Source organism: Anser brachyrhynchus, assembly GCF_964034855.1.
Source record: "Anser brachyrhynchus genome assembly, chromosome: 3".
Classification (NCBI taxonomy): Eukaryota; Metazoa; Chordata; class Aves; order Anseriformes; family Anatidae; genus Anser; species Anser brachyrhynchus.
In genome coordinates this window covers 22,228,276-22,247,902 of record NC_137696.1, presented here as the reverse complement: position 1 = coordinate 22,247,902, position 19,627 = coordinate 22,228,276, and the positions used below count along the sequence as shown (strand labels likewise).

The following is a 19,627-nucleotide window of genomic DNA, read 5'->3' as shown; positions in this document are numbered from 1 at the left end:
CCCCACACAACGCAGAGAGGTGACCGTCCCTGTCCCCAGGTAGGCACTGTTTGAAAGGGAGCCAGTCCTCACCCCCAAAGGCAGCACCCAAAGCAGCAGACCTGACAGCCACAGCTCTGGCAGCCACCCCAATGGAAAAGAGTTGTCAAACATAGCTCAGGAAGGCTCATGCCTGACAAATATTAGTTGAGCTGATTGCAACCTGCCTGGCTCAGGTTGCTGAATGCAGGCAACCTGTAGGGAAGATTTTAAAATACTTGAAATTCATCCACCCTGTTTTCCTTCATGAGCACAGCTTGTATCCATCCTCACTTTAGAGGATGTAGAGCCAAAAGCATCAGCCAGTGGGAGCCTGGAGGATCCAGGGCTGTGGCTGTGTGAGAAATACCTTGCCTCCGAGCTCGCTGACCACAGAGTAAAGAAGGAAGTGTTGAAAATAAAAGCGAGGCTGCTGTGACATTTTCGTGCTTGGCTTCTGACATCCTCTCCCTCTCATACACTTGACTTGCTTGCTTATTTTTATCAGATGAAGCTGATGGTTGCTGCTACGGTAACAGTGTGTGGTTACAGAGCTGGCAGCAAACAAGTGCTCAGTGCATGTTTCCTTTGTGGCTTCCCTCCCTGCTCTGTGCTTCCACCCCTCAACTCTCTCAGAATAGCGTATTTGACGCTGCTGTGCCTCACTTGTAACTGCTGCCTGCTGTGATGGCCAGTGGATTTATCAGTCCTGTCCCACCACAGTCATTTCTGTTAATGATATTTCACTAGCAAGGGTTATGGCTCATCGTACTTGAAGAAATAAATGTTCAGACTCTCTCTCAGGCTACTTCCCAGCTGGTCTGTCCTCAGTTTTGGCACTCAAACTGCACCAGGCCATTACAAACCACCACCCCAAGCCTTCAGCTCACACCACAGCATTACAAACCACAGCCTTGCACGCATCTTCCTCCAACTGGGCTTCCCCCAACAAGCACCAGGAGCCGCGAAAGGGCAACTGAGGCACAGGGTACATCCCAGCTACACATCCAACCCTTCAGACATGTGCAGTGCCACCAAGGACCTTGAGTAGCACCTAACAGCTGCACACAGTGTTCTTTCTCTTCTGACGTTTCTTTTCACCAGCTCTGCTCATCAGCAGGTTGAAACTGTGCTACCACCAGCCCAAGGCATTTTCTAAGCGAAGTGACACAGTTTGCAGGTTTCTCTGAGCTCAGTTCCCCCCTTTGGTGTCAGGCCTGAAACTTCTTTCCTCCTTCTACTACAAACACCATGCAGAAGCTTTCATTTTTGTTTTGGCCACCTCATGCATACTTCAGCAAAGCAATCTAGAGATGCTTTTACACATAGCAGGCATGCCTGTCAGCTATGGGGGAATCATAGAATATCCCAAGTTGGAAGGGACCCATAAGGATCATTGAGTCCAACTCCTAGTACCACACAGGTCTACCCAAAAATTCAGACCATGAATACCATCAGATTGGTATTAAACTTTGTGGTGCTTCCACTGGGCCCAGGACCAGCTCTTCGCTTTCCTGACAGCATTTCTTTCCTGTCCAGTCAAACACAAGCAAAAAGACATCATTTATTTAAATCATTAACATTCAGAGTTGTTCTTCTCAAGCAAGGATTTAGGGCACAGTGATTGCTCTCATTTTACATAGAGATGTTTGATTTCCAGGACCAGGGCTCAGAGCACTTGCATTAGAGCAGTGATGCTGATTCTCCTCTCACTCAGAGGCAAGGAGGAGTGTGGTTACACCAGAGCAGGACCTGGGCCTACACTGCACTGCTCCCCACGTGTTGTAGTGGTAGTGAATTATCTTCGCTTTCCAGCACAACAATAACTTTGCCTCGCTGCACCCAAATGCAGGCACAGGTAGATGCCAAAAGTTCTTCTACTCAGTGTATTTCAATAACTAGGTGCTCCAGTGAAGCCAAACAGAAGTGAACACACACCAAAACCAACAAACCAAATATCTGGGAGAGGCAACAGACTGAACTAAGCAGGGCAGCAGTGCAGAACTCACTGTGTCACCATCTGCAATTACAGGGCAAAGCTGTGAATAGAACAAATGTCTGAACTGTAAATGACAACCAAGGGTACTGCTTTTGGGGGCCAGGGGAGGAGGGGAAGAACATAGAAGAAACCTCGCTCTATGTGCAAATAAGGGTCCTAATACCCTAAGAGCTTAATTGTGGGTGGTAACTCGGGGTCACCCATTCAGCAGCAAATTCATTTTCATTTGGTGATACAAGTTCCAGTTTGACCATCACAGCTGGAGCCAAGGACCATGGAAGAGCTCCCCTTTACACATCACCTCCAGCCAAGGCAGACTCCCCACAAAAGTGGCCCAAGCAGACAGTGTACATAAGTTGGCTGAGGTACTAAAAGCACACATTGCAAGGCATCTTCACACTTGATGCTCAGTGGAGGTAAGAATATACACAGGGAACATGTGCAGGTACTGTATTACTATTAGCAGTAAGAAGAACAGGTGAGAATAACCTCACCTCTCCACAATTTCATGCGGTCAGCTAAGGGGTTAGATATGGATTATAGATGAAACTATACAGATTAGATATGAATTTAAGATTATAAATTTATAAAGACAAAATTTAATTCCAGGACAATGCAAATTGAACACTGATTTGCTGCAGCCATTCACACAGCAACAACCAACTATAGAAACATGGAAGGCAAAGACACTGCCCCTCACTCTCCAAGTTGATTCAGGCTCACATGCTGTTAGGTGAGCCAGATGTGTGAAACACAAGTGCCCCCATGTTCAAAGGACAGCCTCAACCTGATAGATATGAGTACTTTAGGATATTTGCATTAGCCTTGCAAGTCAGCACCCCTCATACCCGAAACACAAGCACTGGTCATTACTTGGAAAGTTGGCTATCCAAACCCACCCCAGCAGTAAGAGCAAAGCCAGTATGTTTGGAAAGCATTTTCAAACTTTATTTACAACTGTCACAGTGACAAAAATGTAGTTTGAAAAAAATGCTAGCTTCTCCCTGAGGCTCAAAAAAGAATTACAGAAATATAGAATGTATATCATACAACAGGAGGATTTTTACTGGAGTGCTTTGTTCTTTAGATGCATTCAACAACAAATAGAAATATACACAATACTTCCAAAAAAGGATGCAGACAGAACTACACAAGTCTTTAGGGCAGACAGCAGGTTTGAAGTCCAAGGATTGCCATCTCATTGCTGCAACATGGTATTATCTTTGAAATACAGCTTTTGACTTAGTGGTACAGCCTGAGACCAACAGAGTAACACTTAGAAATAGGACAACTGGCTGGTATACAGGTGTACGAGCTCATTCCATTAAGACAGCAAGACTAGAACAAGTGTTACAAATACAACAGCTGAAACAATTGTCAGAGAAAGTGGCATCACTATGTCATGACCATTCGGTGATGAACCATCCACCCAGACAGTCAAGGAGAACGCATAATCAGACCTGCATCACTAGGTTTGAGACCAGCTGCAGTGTAGGAACACTGAATTTGTCCTGCTTTGTGCTAACTCATCTCCAAACTCCTATCTATCTGAAAGAGTGATGCAGAGCTGATAAGTTATTGCCATTATGTTTAAACACAAAGACTGAAACAATCCTGTCAACATTTTTAAAGTAGTTCCCAACCCCCACCAGCACTTAACTACTTATGAGGTATTAAAAATACAAATACACATGTTCAAATAGATTTTAAAAATGAAACCTGTTATAAGCAAAGGGGGGTGGCATTGGGATTATTATTAAAGTTTGGTTAAGGCCTTGACATTTCTTTTCCTCTTCTGTGACTCCAGATTTGGTTTAGGTAGTAACTGTTCTCATCCTATTCCAAGAGCAACTGGCTCCCTGAGCTGATCCACAAAGCCACAAAAGCATCACTTTCCAGGAAAACAGTGGGTTACCCTGTTTGGCAGCAGAACTGCCTCCTCCCCAGAGACAGGATATTCTTCCTTGGAGCAGGATATGGTAAATAAGGACAACCACAGACTTTGCAAACCAATCTGCACTTCATTAAACACCTACAAATGTTTCACCCATGCCACAAAGCAGACATCCTATCTCAGGACACTCAGGCTAATACTCTTTAAACAGCAGCCCTCGCCCTTCCACCCTAGATCTGATATCTAACCTTTGGGTTACCTCCAGTTCTGGCAGCACTCCCCCCTCTGCAGGTTCCTACAGGAGCAGCCAAACCCGCCCTGTACTGCCAGGGTATGAAGAGGCCCTGCAATTCAAAGCTGTAGGAGATCCCCCGACCCAGCCCTCACAAGCCCATGATGCAGCAAGTAGGAGATATGAAACCCTACAGCCTCAGACACCAAGGCAAGCGGGTGTAATCCCCACCCTGTAGCTTTGGGCATAGAAACAAGACAAGACCAACAGCAGCAGCCTTGGCAAATAGGAGAGAAAAATCCAAGGTGTTCAAATCTACATGAGCTCATGCTGCAAACAGAACGTGTCTTTACATTGGATTTGCACTACCTCATGCTAACCACCTGCAAGATAAACTAGATCCTTGCAGCAGCAGAGATGACAAGCAGCAGCCTAACATCACCCTGCAAATACAGCTGTTCAGCACCGAAAGGTCTAAAGGCAAACTGAGGGGGAAAAACCAGCTTTAGGAAAGTGACTGGTACAGGCTCGAGAGCAAAAAGCCCACTACTCCTATGGATGTATGACTCCAACATGACTCTAGGAGGTGCTGAACTGGAGAGAGCTACACGCCCCTCAGCAGTAGAGCATTTAGCGATGCTTCGCTATGGACACCCTTCTACCTTCAGACACACAAAATGGAAGCTTTAAGAAAGGCGGATCTGAGAGATGACTCCTCTGTTCTCAGGCTTTTGGTCAGAGGCAGCTCACAGCTGAGCACTGCTGTGCTTACTTTCCCTCCACACTCCATCCCCATGCTCCCCCCTCCAGCATCCCTTGTGTGGTCACCCTCCACCACGTGCTCGGAATTTCACTGCTGTCTCCACCTTGGAAAAATACAGATAATGATCTCAAGAACAGCAAACATTTCTCTGCGACACTTCCTTCCTCAGAAGGTCTGCTGACACTGAGGGCTTCAGTTCTCAATACAGAGAATACAAAAAACTAAGATCTTGCAGGTGCAAAGTTGAACTTGTCTTTTTTTTTTTCCTTTAAAAAGCCTTTCGAAAAAGTGTGGCTCTTCCTTTAGAAGGGTGCAGTCCCTTGCCTTTCCCTAGAAGCCATTTATTGCTCCTTGTTGTCCTTCTTTGCATCTTCACAGTTTTCTTCCTCCTCCTCCTCTTCGTCCTCCTCCTGCACAAGGAACTCTTCTGGCGGCCATCTTAGCTCACCGCTCTCCACATCGCCCTCTGTTGGCTCCACCACGATTGAGGGCAGGCGGTCCTTCAGCTTGCAGTAACAGTCGAAGTCAGAGGGATCAGGGAAAATCTGAAAGAGCCAAGAAATAGTCTGTGAGAGGAGCTGCTGTGAAGCAGCCTGAGACAAAAACAACTCTCAAGACACTTGGTCTTCAGGGTGGATTAGTGTCTGGACACAAAGTAAACAACTAAGTGATGAGAAGAACTACTCAACTTCCTACAACATCTGATTGCTTGAAGCAAGCACTGCCCAAAGGCCTTCTTCCAAGGCACACGTTTACTTGGATAGAGCTCACCAAACAGGCCCCTGCTCTTCTGGTTATTCATCCAGAAAGCCTCAACCCCTCCACCACAGCTTTTGCATGAGAGCTCCTGATTTTGCAAACTGAGATATCTCAATCTGCCAATCTGAGATCTCATTTCCTGCTGCTGGCCAAACTACACACAAGAACAGACTTGTGGCTCCAGGCACTGCCATCAGAAGGGGAGGGAGACATGGAGCAGCACAGCACTGTAGGAGTCCTGACCCTTGCCACATGGGCCTGTGCCTGGCACAACTCCTGGGCAATAGCACCAGCCTGAAGGAGAAGTTTGGCTGCATTTTGGATCATTTTGGCAATGTTCTGCATGCTTCAGCTGCCGTACGTAAGTATCGTTCTGCTGAATTTCACTTATTTTGTGGAAGGGTTGGAGACTGGACCAAGGGTTGGAAACTGGACCATATTCCTTATGGCAGTGGGTATCTGTGGCATGGCCAGGAATTATGTACTCCAGTTCAAAGAATAAGGACCTCCTTGTCTCCAGCCCCTTCAGGTACACAGTAACACCTTAAGCCTTCCCTCCCACCCATAGCTTGCCAGGGTAAACATGCTCATGGCCAGCAGCAGCACCAGGGCCCACACTCACTGGTAGTACTGCTGGACTACAGGCTTTGATCCCACCAAAAACTGAGGCAGATACGGGTACAGGAAAGTCTGCCACTGCAGTGGAGCGCTAACAGCAGGTTTGTGTGACTAAATGGCAGTGTGAAAAGAAAAAAGATGCCCTCCTAGACCAACAGTTACCAAGCCCTACCTCACACAGAAAACTGCTGGGTGAAGACAGCTGCAAAAGCAGGTTCCCTGTCCAGAAGCCTTAAGCATTAACCATAAGGCACCAGGCTCCTCACGCCAACCATACAGGTACCCACCACCTTAGGAAAGCCTGACCCAAATTTCAAACTGGAACAACACCCAATCAACTTATTCTTCAGCCTAGCAGCTATTAACCACACCATTACCTCATTAATATTCAATCTTCTAGTATTTAGCCATATTTCTCCCTGAAATCCAAATCTTTGTGTGAACCAGGTTATGAACTTGAAAAGGCCAGACTGCTACTTGATACAAAGTCAGGCAAAGTAACTTCAGGACCAGATACTCAGGAAAACGACTCCGTGCACACAGCCACTTTGTCCTGGGGACAGTGGTAGAGGAGTCCAGTTCCCACTACAGCACCCACCATTCACATGCTTTCCACATGCACAAGAGCAAGTGAGGTGTTTTGAACACAGACACATTAATATGGGTGTTGCAGCATGAGTTACTTGCTATTAATCACTCCCAGCATAAGTGAGACCGTAACTGTTTATTGGAGCTTTGTGGCTTCTACTTGGCCAAAGACAGTTTCAGACACCCAGTACATTACTGGAAATACAGTTGATGGCTCTTAAGCATCAAGTTATCTAAACTCAGGATAGGAAAAAAAAAATACCCTTGACATTACATTGTTTAGAAGGTTGCAATGGAAAAAGAAGTGTGGTTCATGAGGTTATATAAGCTGATAATGTCCACTAAAATAGCCTCCTGTGCAAGAAAAATAGCAGTATAATAATTAAACTAACCTTTGACTGGTATCATTTTAAGCATATTATTTTCAAATAAATTGCTCCAATTTGACCTAGCCTGCCAAATTTTTTTTCCAGAAACTAAGTAGTAGTCATTTCCTTAAAAAACAAACAGCACTGAAATGTGGTGTGCAGCTTTTTTTTTTAAATAAAAAACCAGCACAATCTTATCTCAAACAGTTGCAGGACAGGCCAAACCTAAGAAGGTCAAGATTTTTTCCACTAAGTCATGTCTTTTAATCATAGAAGCAGCATGAAGTGAGATGTTGCAACTGCATTTTCAAGGGGTGTGGACAGTCAATGGAAAAATTATACAAAGACAGATTTCCTAGCATATGACAAGCAGGACAGCACTGCAGGCCAAGTACAAGGACTGAAGGGAAGTGGTTTTCAGATTAAGACTGTTTGCACATTCAGGGAAATGGTATGGAAAAGTCTCCTAGGTCAGCCCCAAATTAAGCAGAGCTGCCAGGCTCTTTTTATGAAGATCAGCAATCATCATCTTTCTGTTGTCCCACACCAGCAGGGCCACGCTGCATTTGTTGCTCCCATATGCAGAATCTGGTCGTACTCCAGTTTTAGACAATGGGAAGAAAAAAAATCTCTGAAAAAAACTTGCAGTGAGTTCTCCCTCTCAGTGAGGATGCAGCAGGCTCAGATCTGACCTGCTAGCTCTGAACCCTTTTACACAACAGCCAGGACAGCTTGTCTAACAAAACCTGTCTGCAAGCTTCTCTCTGCTTGCTCACTCACCTGAGGGGAAGACTTTTCATCTCCCCATCACCCAGAGAGTGCAGCAGTGATGGCTTAGCTTCTCCCCCACATTTACCAGAGGGAGCTGCCTTGCACACAGCTGTAACAGATGCCTACTGCTGACTTGTATTACTTGATAGGGGACAAATGACAGCCACCAACTGGTTGTTTGGGAAGGCTGGCTAAAAGCAAGTGCAGATGTAATTCAGTGGTATTAGTCAGGTATATACCTGATAAGGTACTGCAACTGCTTCCGTATATCCCCAGTTCTGTGGCAGTGTCCCAGATTGTGGCCTGTGGCAAGAGTCTTCTTATAGATATAAGTAATAAGCACATGTGTATGCTGTTCAGTGTAGCTTCTTGCTTGCAGCAAGACTGGTCTTCACAAGCCTCTCCAGATTATGTTTTGGGAACTGCTGTCTTTCAGGATGGAAAGGGTAGTGAAAGCAGTATTTAAAATGAAAGCTTGAAATGATTTTCTGAAGATCATATTTGCTTTGTTTCAGATGATCTAACTCTGCTACCCTTGAATGAAGTCTTGGCAACAAGAACGGAAAGTTCCCTTTGCCCTGGGGAGGCTCATACCCTCTCTAAGCATTCACAGGGAAAAACACCAAAAGCAGGAGAGATGTCAGACAATTAAGAAGATTAGTTCAGAGCTACCATAATCCAAGTGACACTCGTAAATTCGAATGTATGCTTCATACCAATACGAAGAGTTAAAATGCTTGCCTCCCTACCCATACAGGCTGAAAACTGTTTCAGCTTCAGGGAGACTAAGGTAAGATCTTTCAAAATTAAGTTACCATTTTGGTGGAGAGCTTTACCTCATTGTGGTATTACTAACATAAGACATGAAGGTCTGCACTGAGAAGCATATCACTTCAGGTACAGGTTATGCCCTGATGTACACATACCACTCCTTTGAATATTAAAAGGTAAGTTTTGTGCCTCTTTAGCAGCATCAAGTCAAAATTCTGATTTCTAATGTTAAGTTATTGAAATAAAACTCTGCTGCCATTAAGAAGCACAGCAAGCTCATTCCAGGAAATATTTAAATCATCTCAGTGTGCTTTTTGGAGAAATTTTCCAGTTACAAGAAGTAATGCTGCTAAGTTTCACTCACACAGTAGTCATGACTTGAAACCAAGCTCCATCTAGTATGCACACATAGTGTGACTCAGGTTTATGAGCTATGACAACTCCCTAGTCACAAACACATTGCCCTGTCTTTGGGGACAGTGGCAGGGAAACTTCATGCATCATAATTTTCCAAAGTAATGAGACATCAAGGAGGGAGGAAAAAACATGCACTAGGATGTTATGATTAGCTATTTGTCCTCAGTTTGAATTTCAGCAGAACGTTCTTTTACAGAGAGTAGATCTGAACATAATAGTTAGGGCTCTGCTCATTCCGTATCTTGCTCATGCCTTCAGTTAAAGTCCAAGACCTGGAATAAACATTAATTCATCCTAAAATAATTAAGCCTGTGGATTTTGTCTAGTAACTGCATCAAATGTGCAACGTACAGTGGAAGATCAAGTTATCCTAAGCTCAGTTGTCATTATCAAATTCTGCAGCCCAGTCTGAAGACCTCCTGACAGCGGCAAGCACCAGCTCTAACACAGGCCTTCCCCAGGGGAAGCCAAGGCTACACAGATAAGGAGCACCTTACAAGCTAACAAGAGGAATCTTATCATCCATCCTTTTCTGCTAGACCCCAGGTTGGTCCCTTCATGATGCAGGCTTTTGCATCCAGATCCACTGTACTACTGCTTTCCATCTCCCTAGTTTAGCTGGGAAGCTAGGTGTACATCTCTGTTCTCTGCACTGATGCAGCTCAAGTCCCTCATCACTGAGCACCACAGCTCCTGAGAAAGTCAGTGCTTCAGGGGCTGGTGAAGAGGTTGCATTCACTAACACCAATTTTCCCCAACAAGACAGAAACCCCAAGCTTTTGCCATGGACACTGGATGAAGTAGTAAGCCTATTTACCTAGATTCAGTCAGTCTGACGCAATTTGCAGCTAACTGTGGCTGTGATTAACCTAGACAGATCCCAGCATGATGTGACCATGACTTAAAGAGCTCAAGCTCCCCATGACAACCAAACCCCAGCTGATTGCATTAGGCAAGCTCAGATTCCACATGCCAGTCCCTTAAAAGGGAGCCTGAGGCCCCACAGGATCAGCTAGCTGGGCTGCAAAGTATCATGCTTAGCTTAGGACACATCATTTGTGTAAAACACTTTGGGCAAAGCGTTCTCAGTTGTGCTCAGAACCAGTTCCACTTTCAAGAAACAAGGTGGGATTTAGGTGAAGGTACTGTTTTAACAACAGTTCAGTGAAATGATTAAGCCAGCCTTAATTTCAGCAGCAGCATCCACGCTGCTGCAAAATAGTGTTACAGGACGAGCAGGCATAGTGCTGATGAGGCTTTTCAGAGAACAGGCATACCTGTTGCTAGTACAACAGTGATACAGTACAGTTCTACTACAGTACATTAGCTCCAGCTGGCATGGAAAAGGCCCAGCCCTTCAGAGATTGCCAGGCAGGAAGGGAAAAAAGCCCTCTGTAGGTACATCTGTTTGTAGCAGGGGCATCTTGAGCCATCAGCTGCATTTCAATGAGTTGGTTTGGTTTTTTGTTTAGCAGTCCCTTGGGAATTATGGGATATCTATTAAAGATCCAGAAATAGCTCCTCACTGCAGGCACAAGACCCAGCATGACATCATCTCCTCATCTGCATCTTCTATTCTGTTTATGCCTCCCTGTGCTCTGAGACTCATGCCCAGATTTCACCATTCACATCTACCATCTTCAGAGGGCCCAGAGAGCAACTTTGTCTTGCAAATACAGGAATAAAAACTGCTCTATACTGAAAGGTTTTGAAGTTAGCACATCAGCTTGCAAGCATCTTGCACATTAACTGGAAAAAGGTAACTATGCCAAGAAAGCATTTTGCAAGTGAAACTGCATACAAATTACTAGGTCTGTACGGGCAACTCAGTTATCACAGGTATGAGGCTTCTGCAGTTTGGGTTTTCAGATCATTGCTTAAAGAGCAGCAATGGTCAGCCCACAGAACAGCACGAAGTTTTACTGGGGGGTGCACACCTTCAGGTGATGTCTAGACAAATAGACACTTCAGACTATGAACAGAGGCAAGGAATGGAAGAGGCAGAAGGAAAAAGCAAACAAGTCAAGCTCCCTCGGAAAAATAACTAAGGAGACAGCCAGGAGCCCTGAAGTTCAGTGAACTCCACAGGACGGAAGAACCAGATTGCTGGAGTTTATAGTCTGGAGGCTGTTGTTTCCTCAGTTTACTTCCAGGTCTTTGCTTGGAAAACAAAAATACTTTAAAACAGCATGGTCTGCAAGTCAAGTCTGTCTCCAGCAGATACTGACTTGCTTTACAATTCTAGCAAAGCTTCTGTGCCACCTCTTCTGATCCAAATAATCTCATGTCCACATGTGGTGGTAGCAGCAGCACCCATGCTCACTGCAAGCACCCTACAGACCAGTCCTCAGGCAGACCCTGCTCTGCACAACCCGAAGGGCAACATTTTGAACCTCAGTTTGATGTATTTACTTTACTGCACAGATGACATGTTCTACTACTAGAACAAGAAACACTGTGGAAACTAACAGCTTGCCTCTCCCAGTCTGGATCTACTTTTTTTTGGTTTCTAATAGAGAACCGCTATCACACATTGTGAGTGCCCAGCTCTGCAGATGAGTGAAAGAAGATGTTGCAGCTTAGACCAATCCTCAGTGCAGGAGCGGTCATGCTCTATTAGCCCTGTCTGGTTTTAAGTTATTACACTACAGCCCTCAGACTAGCATATAATTTTCCATGTACCAAATGCTCTCCATCAGCAGGATTAAGCAAGGAGTGACAAACCCTGAGACAGAACGGAGTTCACAGTACCATTTACATTTGATTTATCTTTGCTATTCTAACTTCAATTTTCAACTGTTGAAGGATGCTTCCAACCAGCTCACTTTGCACTGTGACATTTTCAGTCTAGCAGTCAGAAGAGGAAGGCCGCAGCCATTTCTTCAATCCTCTTTACACTAACCTGATTTAGAGGCAGAACCCTCAGCCACAGCCCACACACTGCCAGTGCCTTATCAGCATCTGCCCTCTATATCTCTGCCCTTTCTTCCATCAGTCTGGCTTACAACAAAGCAGAGCACTACCAGGTATTTACCAGCTCTTGCAGGCATTTGGAAAGAGCCATCTATAACTAGACTACTTCAGAGAAGGAATACAAGATGCATAAGCCCTGCATAGATATGAGTTATCAGCATATATGACTCAAAACGCTCTCAGGTTCAGATGATCCACTCAAAACCAAAGAGGCCCGTCTCCTACTTCATCCAAACAGACTAATCAAGGTCATTAGCACTAGGGGAAAACCTCACTGAAGCAACTGTTAGAACAAGCCAGGCACCCAGACTGACTCTCATTGGAAAATTTGGATAATAGAAACATTTCATATGACTTGGTTAGACTTCTTCACATGGTGACCCATTAAGACATCGGTTTGAACATCTGGCATAGACCAGCCCGATTGCTTCAGGTTTAGCAGCCATTCTCATTACCACACACTCCCTCTGTAGTGGAGGAAGGCAAGGTCATACGCTTTCCACTAACTCAAGCACTAAAGCAGAACAGCTATTTCCCCACACAGGCAAAAAAAATAACTTGCACTATTCAGACACAGAATTCTGACAAAAAAGCAACACATGCTCTTTTTTCCCCTCTGCACCTTTGGTTTCTACCGGAGGCCTGAGCTATGGCCCAAAGTTCAGCTGATTTCATGCTCCGGTGCACTGCTATAGGCTTGCAGCTCATTTCTCAGGCATAAATATGCAAGCGTACAGCAGCACACCTCCTTAGACTGCACACTTAGAGCAACTGCCTCTGTGCAGGCTGTGTCACAACTGCAAAGGAAGAACTCTGTACCGGGATTCCTGTCACCAAACGACCTGCTACAAGATAAGGCCACAGAAAGGTACCTCAGACCAAACCCGCTGTCTGTCCCAAGCGATTCCCTAGGGGACTGCTGCCGAAGCAGCGAATGAAGCACCCACCTGGTACGACAGGCCGTCCTTGCGGGGGCTTAGCCCAATCTCATCCATAGCTGGGGTGTTCATCATCACTTCAGTCATTTCAGCTGATCTCAGATAATCGGGGCTGGAAACAAAAGACAGCATTCACATGACCTGAGGATGTCAGAAGAGCTAAGCGAGGTTTAAGTAACGTCAGAAAAATAAAGAAGGCAGAAGAGGCCGTCAGCAATCTATTTCTGGTCCCTTCCTTCCTGTATGGCCGTGTTTTCCCCCCCACACTGCCAACCCCTGTGGAAGGGGATGGAAAAACCACCGTACCTAGCGAACCAGGTGCTCCACCTCCTGCGCCCTGCCAGCAACGCTCCCCATTCCTCCCCAGCAGCACGGCTCAACAATACTTAGAGAGGTTTTAGCAGCAGCAAGGAAGCTTTTTAACTCCGCTTCCTCCAGCTCTGTCCCCAGGGGGGCACAGTGAGCAAGTACAAGCATTGGTTTGAGGGGGTTTTTTGTTGCCTTTTTGAAGCTCCGCTCCGGGTCACGCCGGGGCCGCTTGGCCCGCACCCCCGCGGGCCGCCGGGCGCAGCCGTGCCACACCGCGGCCGCCAGCGGGCCCTGCACCCCTCCGGGGATCCGGGGATGGAAATATCACGATAAAAACATCACGCCACGCCGCCGCATCGCCAGCCAGCGGCGGCAGGTGAGCGACGCTCCGCATCCCCCCCCCCAAGCAGCCGCCCCCTGGGAAGCTCGCACTCACCAGGGCAGGGGGCAGAGCACAGACATGAAGCCCCAGCGGAGGCCGCCCTCGGGGTGGTGACGGTGGCTCCGCAGCAGCCCGGCAGCCCCGCGCGGCTCCGCGCCCCGCGGCCGCCCCGGCCCTTACATAGCCCCGGGGCGGGGCCCGGCCCGCGGCCGCCCCCCGCGTGACGCCGCCATTTCATGAATGGCCTCGGCGGAAAGCCGGGGGGGGCCGGGGGGCTGCGTGGCCGCACCGCACCGCCGCTTCTCGGTCTCGCGAGTGCGTGGCGGGGCCGCAGCACGGCACCCGCCCGGGCACGGCCCGCCCGCGGTTGTTCGAGGCTCCTGTGTAAAATCTGTAAAATAAATCACCCGTAAATGCGGCAGTGGGCATCCGGCCCTGCTCCTCAAACCACCTGCTGTGTGCGGTACCTTTAACCGGAGAAAAAAAGAAAAAAAGAAAATCAGAATGAAGAAGCTCCAGGAGGCCAAGCTATATTTAGCAAGGCAATAAGAATCGATAGCAGCAAGGAGGAGGCGACAGATGCAGCAAATTCATTTACTGCCCGGGAACGCATGAGTACTGCAGGCAGCAGGAGGTGAAACTCTGCCACAGGGCCGCCGGAAGATGCTCAGTGGTCTGAGGGCCTGCATCCACTCCATTTTTTCCTTGTGTGAGCAGTATCTTGCCATAAGCTGTCAGGTCAAGTGTAATTCAGGGAATGTCTTTGTTTAACCTGTTGTTTCATGCTGATGCACCAGCAAAATGGATAACCAAGCACATAACCGTATTTGCTTCTGGCAGCTAACATGCTGCACCTCCAAACGCAGAGCATGCACGTGCGCTGTGCACTGGATATGTGCATCATTTGCCCAGCGTGTACAAACTATCAGGTGCAAGTTCAGTTTCTGCTGGGCAGCTTTACTCTCACTTCCACTCTGCCAGCCCCCAGACTGTATACAAACGCACACATACATACGTGCGTGTGTTTCCTCAGACCGGATATTTTAATCTTCTTAGATTCATATTATATAATGGTAGCATATGTGGGTGTTTTACATCAGGCTTCAGCAAGCATCTTCTTTGTGCCAGATTAAAATGAATCACAAGAAGCTGATCTAGCCCCTGCAGATGCATGGAAAATTGGGTGGGTGCAGACGAATCCGCTGTGAAGGGCTGCCAGTAACCTCTCACAGGTCCCACTTACTGGCTTTGCTAATGTGGGCACTCTCCTAAGAGAAGACAAGACTTGACTTGTAAAAGACATTTATGAAGAAGAATTGAAGTCAGTGCCTCGTGGTATGTACAAGGGCTGAGAGACCACTCTGGAGAGAGACGGCGGCCTTCATGTGCTGTTGATCCACGTTATTAGATTTCTTAAAATTAACTTTTCTGCCTGCACTGAGTGCTCTCATCTCCTAGTGTGTTCAGCTGGAACACAGAGACAGGGCTGTAGTTTAATTCCCTCTGACGTGTCATCAGAAACAAGGCTGTCCCTCTCAGACGTACACATACCTGCTGTACATGTCTTGATCTTGGCCTTAGAAAATAAAAGCCAATGAAAACAACAACAAAACAAACGAACAAACAAAACCCACAAATTCTTAGTAAAACCAAAGAGACCTATGAACAGGACCAAGCTCACCCTCCCACTACCCACACTCCCAAGGCTCCTGCAGCCATCACTGAGCAAAAGCAGCTCAGCGAGCTGCTCACCTGCTGCTTGTTTTTCCATCCAGCCTGGCACAGGCAGATAGTTTCATGGTTCTACCTTGATAACAGCCTTTTTGTTTGTTTGTTTGTTTGTTTTTGAGGGGACTAACAAAAAATCATACGTACTTATCTCAGGGATTACTTCCCATTGGTGTGGTGAGCACATCAGCCCATGGGGAAGCGTGGGGATCGTTGCTGTTATTGCTCACTCTGGCTGGAAGCCACTGAGAGATTTATCCATGTGATTAACCATAAGTGCATTAAGAGTCCTTTTGAATGCAAAGGCACACCTCATGGTTTCCATCAGCACATTGGTGCTTTGCTGAGCCAGGCATGTTCGAACCCCAAGAAGTGAAATCTTTCTTGGGTAAGGTATGCACCAGCAGCATTAAACCTCAATTTCTTCCCTTAAGAAAGCCTTTGTGGAAGTGTTCATGTATCCCAGTGATGGGGGATCCTTGATAAGCCTGAGGATGTGTTCCCAATGCAGGAAAGTTGTCCAAGCATAGCTATAGTTTGTGCTTGTTTCCCTTGCCCCAGAAAGGTATGAAGAGACATTTTTTGTCTTTTGCTTACAGCCAGCTCTAGGAAATGAAGCCCAGCATGACCTGATTTCTACTTTTTTTTTTTTTTCCCCCCATATCTAGTGTGCTAACCAGATCCCTGTTTCAGTGTTCCATGTTTTTGATTTAAACACTTGGGACTCCCTTCTCATCTGGGGATAGGAACAGCAGCTCAGGGCTCTCAGCTGGGGCAAACTGATTTCCCGGGAGCTGAGCTCATTGAAACCAGATGAGCTCTCATCTCTCATGGCTTTTTTTTTTTTTTCCTTTTTTCAGTTAATTTTATAATTCTCTGTAATATTTTGTTTATCAGGACGGTATAAAATAACATAAACCAAAAAATTAATAGCAGCCAGTGGAGGGCCCAGAGGTGCTGCAGAGGGGATGGGAGGAGGCCGAATGGCTCTGCATGTTTCCCCGCGGCCTGGGAGGCCCTGTGTGGCAAAGCCCTTAAGCTTGTCCCGATAATTAAATTTGTGCTTGAATGCTTTGTTGAGCTGGGACCTTTACTGGTGTAGTGATACCTGTTGTCGATGACCAGGAGGAGAGCAGAGGGGCAGCAGTGGAGGAGAGGACAGGATGGAGGATACCAATGCATCTCTGGCTCAACAAACCTAAAATAACCATGCAATGACACCATTTTCCACCTGATTTCCCTTGCTTTTCTTCTCTGTTGCTAACAACAGTGCGTCTCATTAATGCTTAGCCCCTCCTGGCCATTGTTTCACCCAGCACCTGGGCCTGGATGAGCTCAAGTGTGCACTGCACTGAGCAGGGAAGAATCAGGCCTGAAGCCCAGGGCTTTGGCATTTATGTCCTGCCAGCACCTCCTTCTAACACTTGTTCTAAAAGAAGTGTTATCTCTGTCCTTCTGCGGAAGTCAGAAGTATCGCTCACATGTATTTAAGTTTGCAAAATGCACTGGTGATATATCTAAAATGTCATTTAATAGCAGCCTCGGCCTTCTGAATCTGTAGGGCTTGGCCTATGCTCACACGATCTGCCCGTGTTGAGCACCAGTCAGGAAAATAGAGAAATGAAATGTCCCTGTCTGGCCCAGCAAAAGCCCCAGCAGAGATGTAGGCATGCTGTAAAGCCTGGACACAAAGGGAAATCTGCTCTGAACCTGCTTTGTCCCTGCTTAGTACATTTGTCCTCTTTGCTGGTCTGCTCTGGAGATGCACCAAGGCTCCATCATCAACAGTGAAGCCAGCAAGATACGCAAGTTCTCAACTAGGCTCAGATCACGCCAGTACAGAAGGACAAGTTAGGAACAAAGAGTGTCTGTGTTAATATTTATATCCTGTCAGCGTAAGTGAAGTGCGTTTTGGCCAGAAATGGTGTATGGAAAATGTTTTCATTTGAAAAATTGAATCCTTTACTGAATCACTGTATTTCACCTTTTTGTTACACTAGGATTTAATGTATTAATGGATTTATTTCATTAACAGTGTGTTCCAATGATACTTACCTTACTTTTTTTGGTCAGATTGGTGGTCAGCTGAGGAAAGTTGACCCTGTAGACAACACCAGACTTTCACACACTCTGGCAGGTCACAGACCACTTAGCACGTAGACCCAGGATGGCAGCAGGGCCTGAAAAGTAAGGAAGCATTTCTGTGCCCAAGAGGGAAAGAGGTAGTGTGTAAATCCAAGCGTCAGGAAGACAGAAAGGCACAAAAACGGGGGAGCTGACTGGGGAAGTGTGTTGCTCCTGTGAGACGTTGTCTCTGCTGTTATATTTGTTTAGCTCTGCTGGCATAATGGCAACATGATTTTGTGCTGTAATAGCACAAAGGAGCTATTATACCCACAGCTCTACTTCTGCATGAGGGGACTAAAACTGTTGGTGTAAGTCATATCCATCCCAGTATAACAAAGCCAGTGTACTATCTTTGGCTGCAGTAGCTGCATCGTGTCCTCAGCACGAAGAGGAGAGAGGCTGATCAGTGCAAGGCAGCTGAAGCAGTCACCCCAGTTGGTTCAGAAGAGTCAAAAGGACAAAGGAGAGAAAAACAGTATAGATAGATGAATGAAGTTTGGGGGATGACTGCTTGCCCAACACTGAGCCCCAAGCTCCACTGATTACAGGATTGGCCTTTTATATCGAGGCCTTTTAAAATCAGCCTAGGAGGAGCTACAGCCACGGAGCACAGGAGGGGCTGAGAACACGAGAACCGGGCTGTGGTGGGACACCCTGTAGCAGCCAGGTCCCCCACAGCTGTGGTGTGCCTGGATTTAGGGAGCTGCCTCCCAGGCCGTAGCAGTGCTCATCTCCCTGCTCTTTCTTGCACCTCTGTGTGTGCAGGAGGCAGCGTGTTCCCCTGTGTGCAGGACCCCATCCCATCCCAGATTTGATGAAAGGTTCTTACTGATGCCTATTAAACCAAGCCATGATGCTCAGCAATGACCTTAACTCCGACCTAAGAAGACCTACATCTGTCAAAGAGCAAGAAGTAATCCCATGAAATCCTCAGCTTCCTACTTAAGAGCAGAGGCTAGTTATCCTTGTGCCTTCTGCCCTGAGAGCTCGCTAAGGCAGGGATCAGTGTAATAATTGCATCTTTTGGGACTCCAGGAATGAATAGCTGAAGTATTTGTGCTCTGCGGTCTGATGCCTACTTGGCCAAACGTGACTGGTGCCTACTTGGCCAAAATCATATGGAGCTTGCAAAGTGTGACTGCACAAGCACGTAGGAGTGAGACGCCCACATCTGCACCTGCATGAGAGGCAGCTCCTCTCCCCTGCTGGTGGTCCCCAGCCTTCACAGCTCCTCCACCTGGAGAGCTATCAGCATCACCAAACCCAGGGTGAGGCTGTGCCCCGTGAAGGCTCCCAGCACCGTGGTGCACCCCAGTCCTTGTGGAGAATCCTCAGTCCAGCAGAGACCCACCAAGAGGAAGATGTAGAGGATGAAGGTGCTGCAGAGTCACACAAACAGGCTGCAGGCTGCTCAATAGAAAAACAATCGCTCACACTCCATCTAAAGGCCTGTGATTTAATCCTGGGGGACCAACAAGGAGAGATCCAGGATAAACAACATCTGTACATTCACAAACAGGAAGTGGAGCTGCTTTCATGTCCTGAGCCTGTTGATTAACCGGTGTTATTGTTTGGCTTGGCTTTCACTGCCTGGTAACTTGGAAGGAAGGTAACTAAAAGGAATCATTTGGTTACACTCCCTAAATGTGAGTATCTTTAAATAGTGCATGGGTTTGCATTTTGCCTGCAGAGGACTGATGGGAAAAGGTAGCAAAAGAGTGCAGATGGCTATCAGAAGGGGACCTGTGTTTAGTCTGCTTGTGCCAGATGGGAATGGAAAGTTTGCTCCCTTGCCAAGTGTTTAAAAGAGGAAATGGGATGTGATATTCTGCCTCCCACTCCTTTCTCTCCCCTGAAACCAGCATGCTGCTCTGCTTCCACTTGGTGTAAAAAATAAAAAATGCAGCTTGGACCATGTAAAGCCTTGGAGATGGCTAGAGATGCACCTCATTCCTTTTTAATGTGTTTATTG

At 46.7% G+C, this 19,627-nt stretch overlaps 1 protein-coding gene across 2 annotated transcripts; it reads right to left on the bottom strand.

The window, feature by feature from the left end:
- Positions 1-2,943: 2,943 nt before the first annotated feature.
- Positions 2,944-14,015, bottom strand: LBH (LBH regulator of WNT signaling pathway). 2 transcript variants are annotated; one of them, XM_080587644.1, is made up of 3 exons: positions 13,855-14,015; positions 13,119-13,221; positions 2,944-5,451 (listed from the first exon to the last, which is right to left on the bottom strand). In XM_080587644.1, the coding sequence occupies exons 1-3, from the start codon at positions 13,878-13,880 to the stop codon at positions 5,248-5,250; spliced, it is 333 nt and encodes a 110-aa protein (XP_080443770.1). In that variant the 5' UTR covers positions 13,881-14,015; the 3' UTR covers positions 2,944-5,247. The 2 variants fall into 2 exon arrangements, with proteins under 2 accessions (XP_080443770.1, XP_080443771.1); XM_080587645.1 differs by lacking the exon at positions 13,855-14,015 and adding an exon at positions 13,416-13,555.
- Between the last annotated feature and the right edge of the window lie 5,612 nt (positions 14,016-19,627).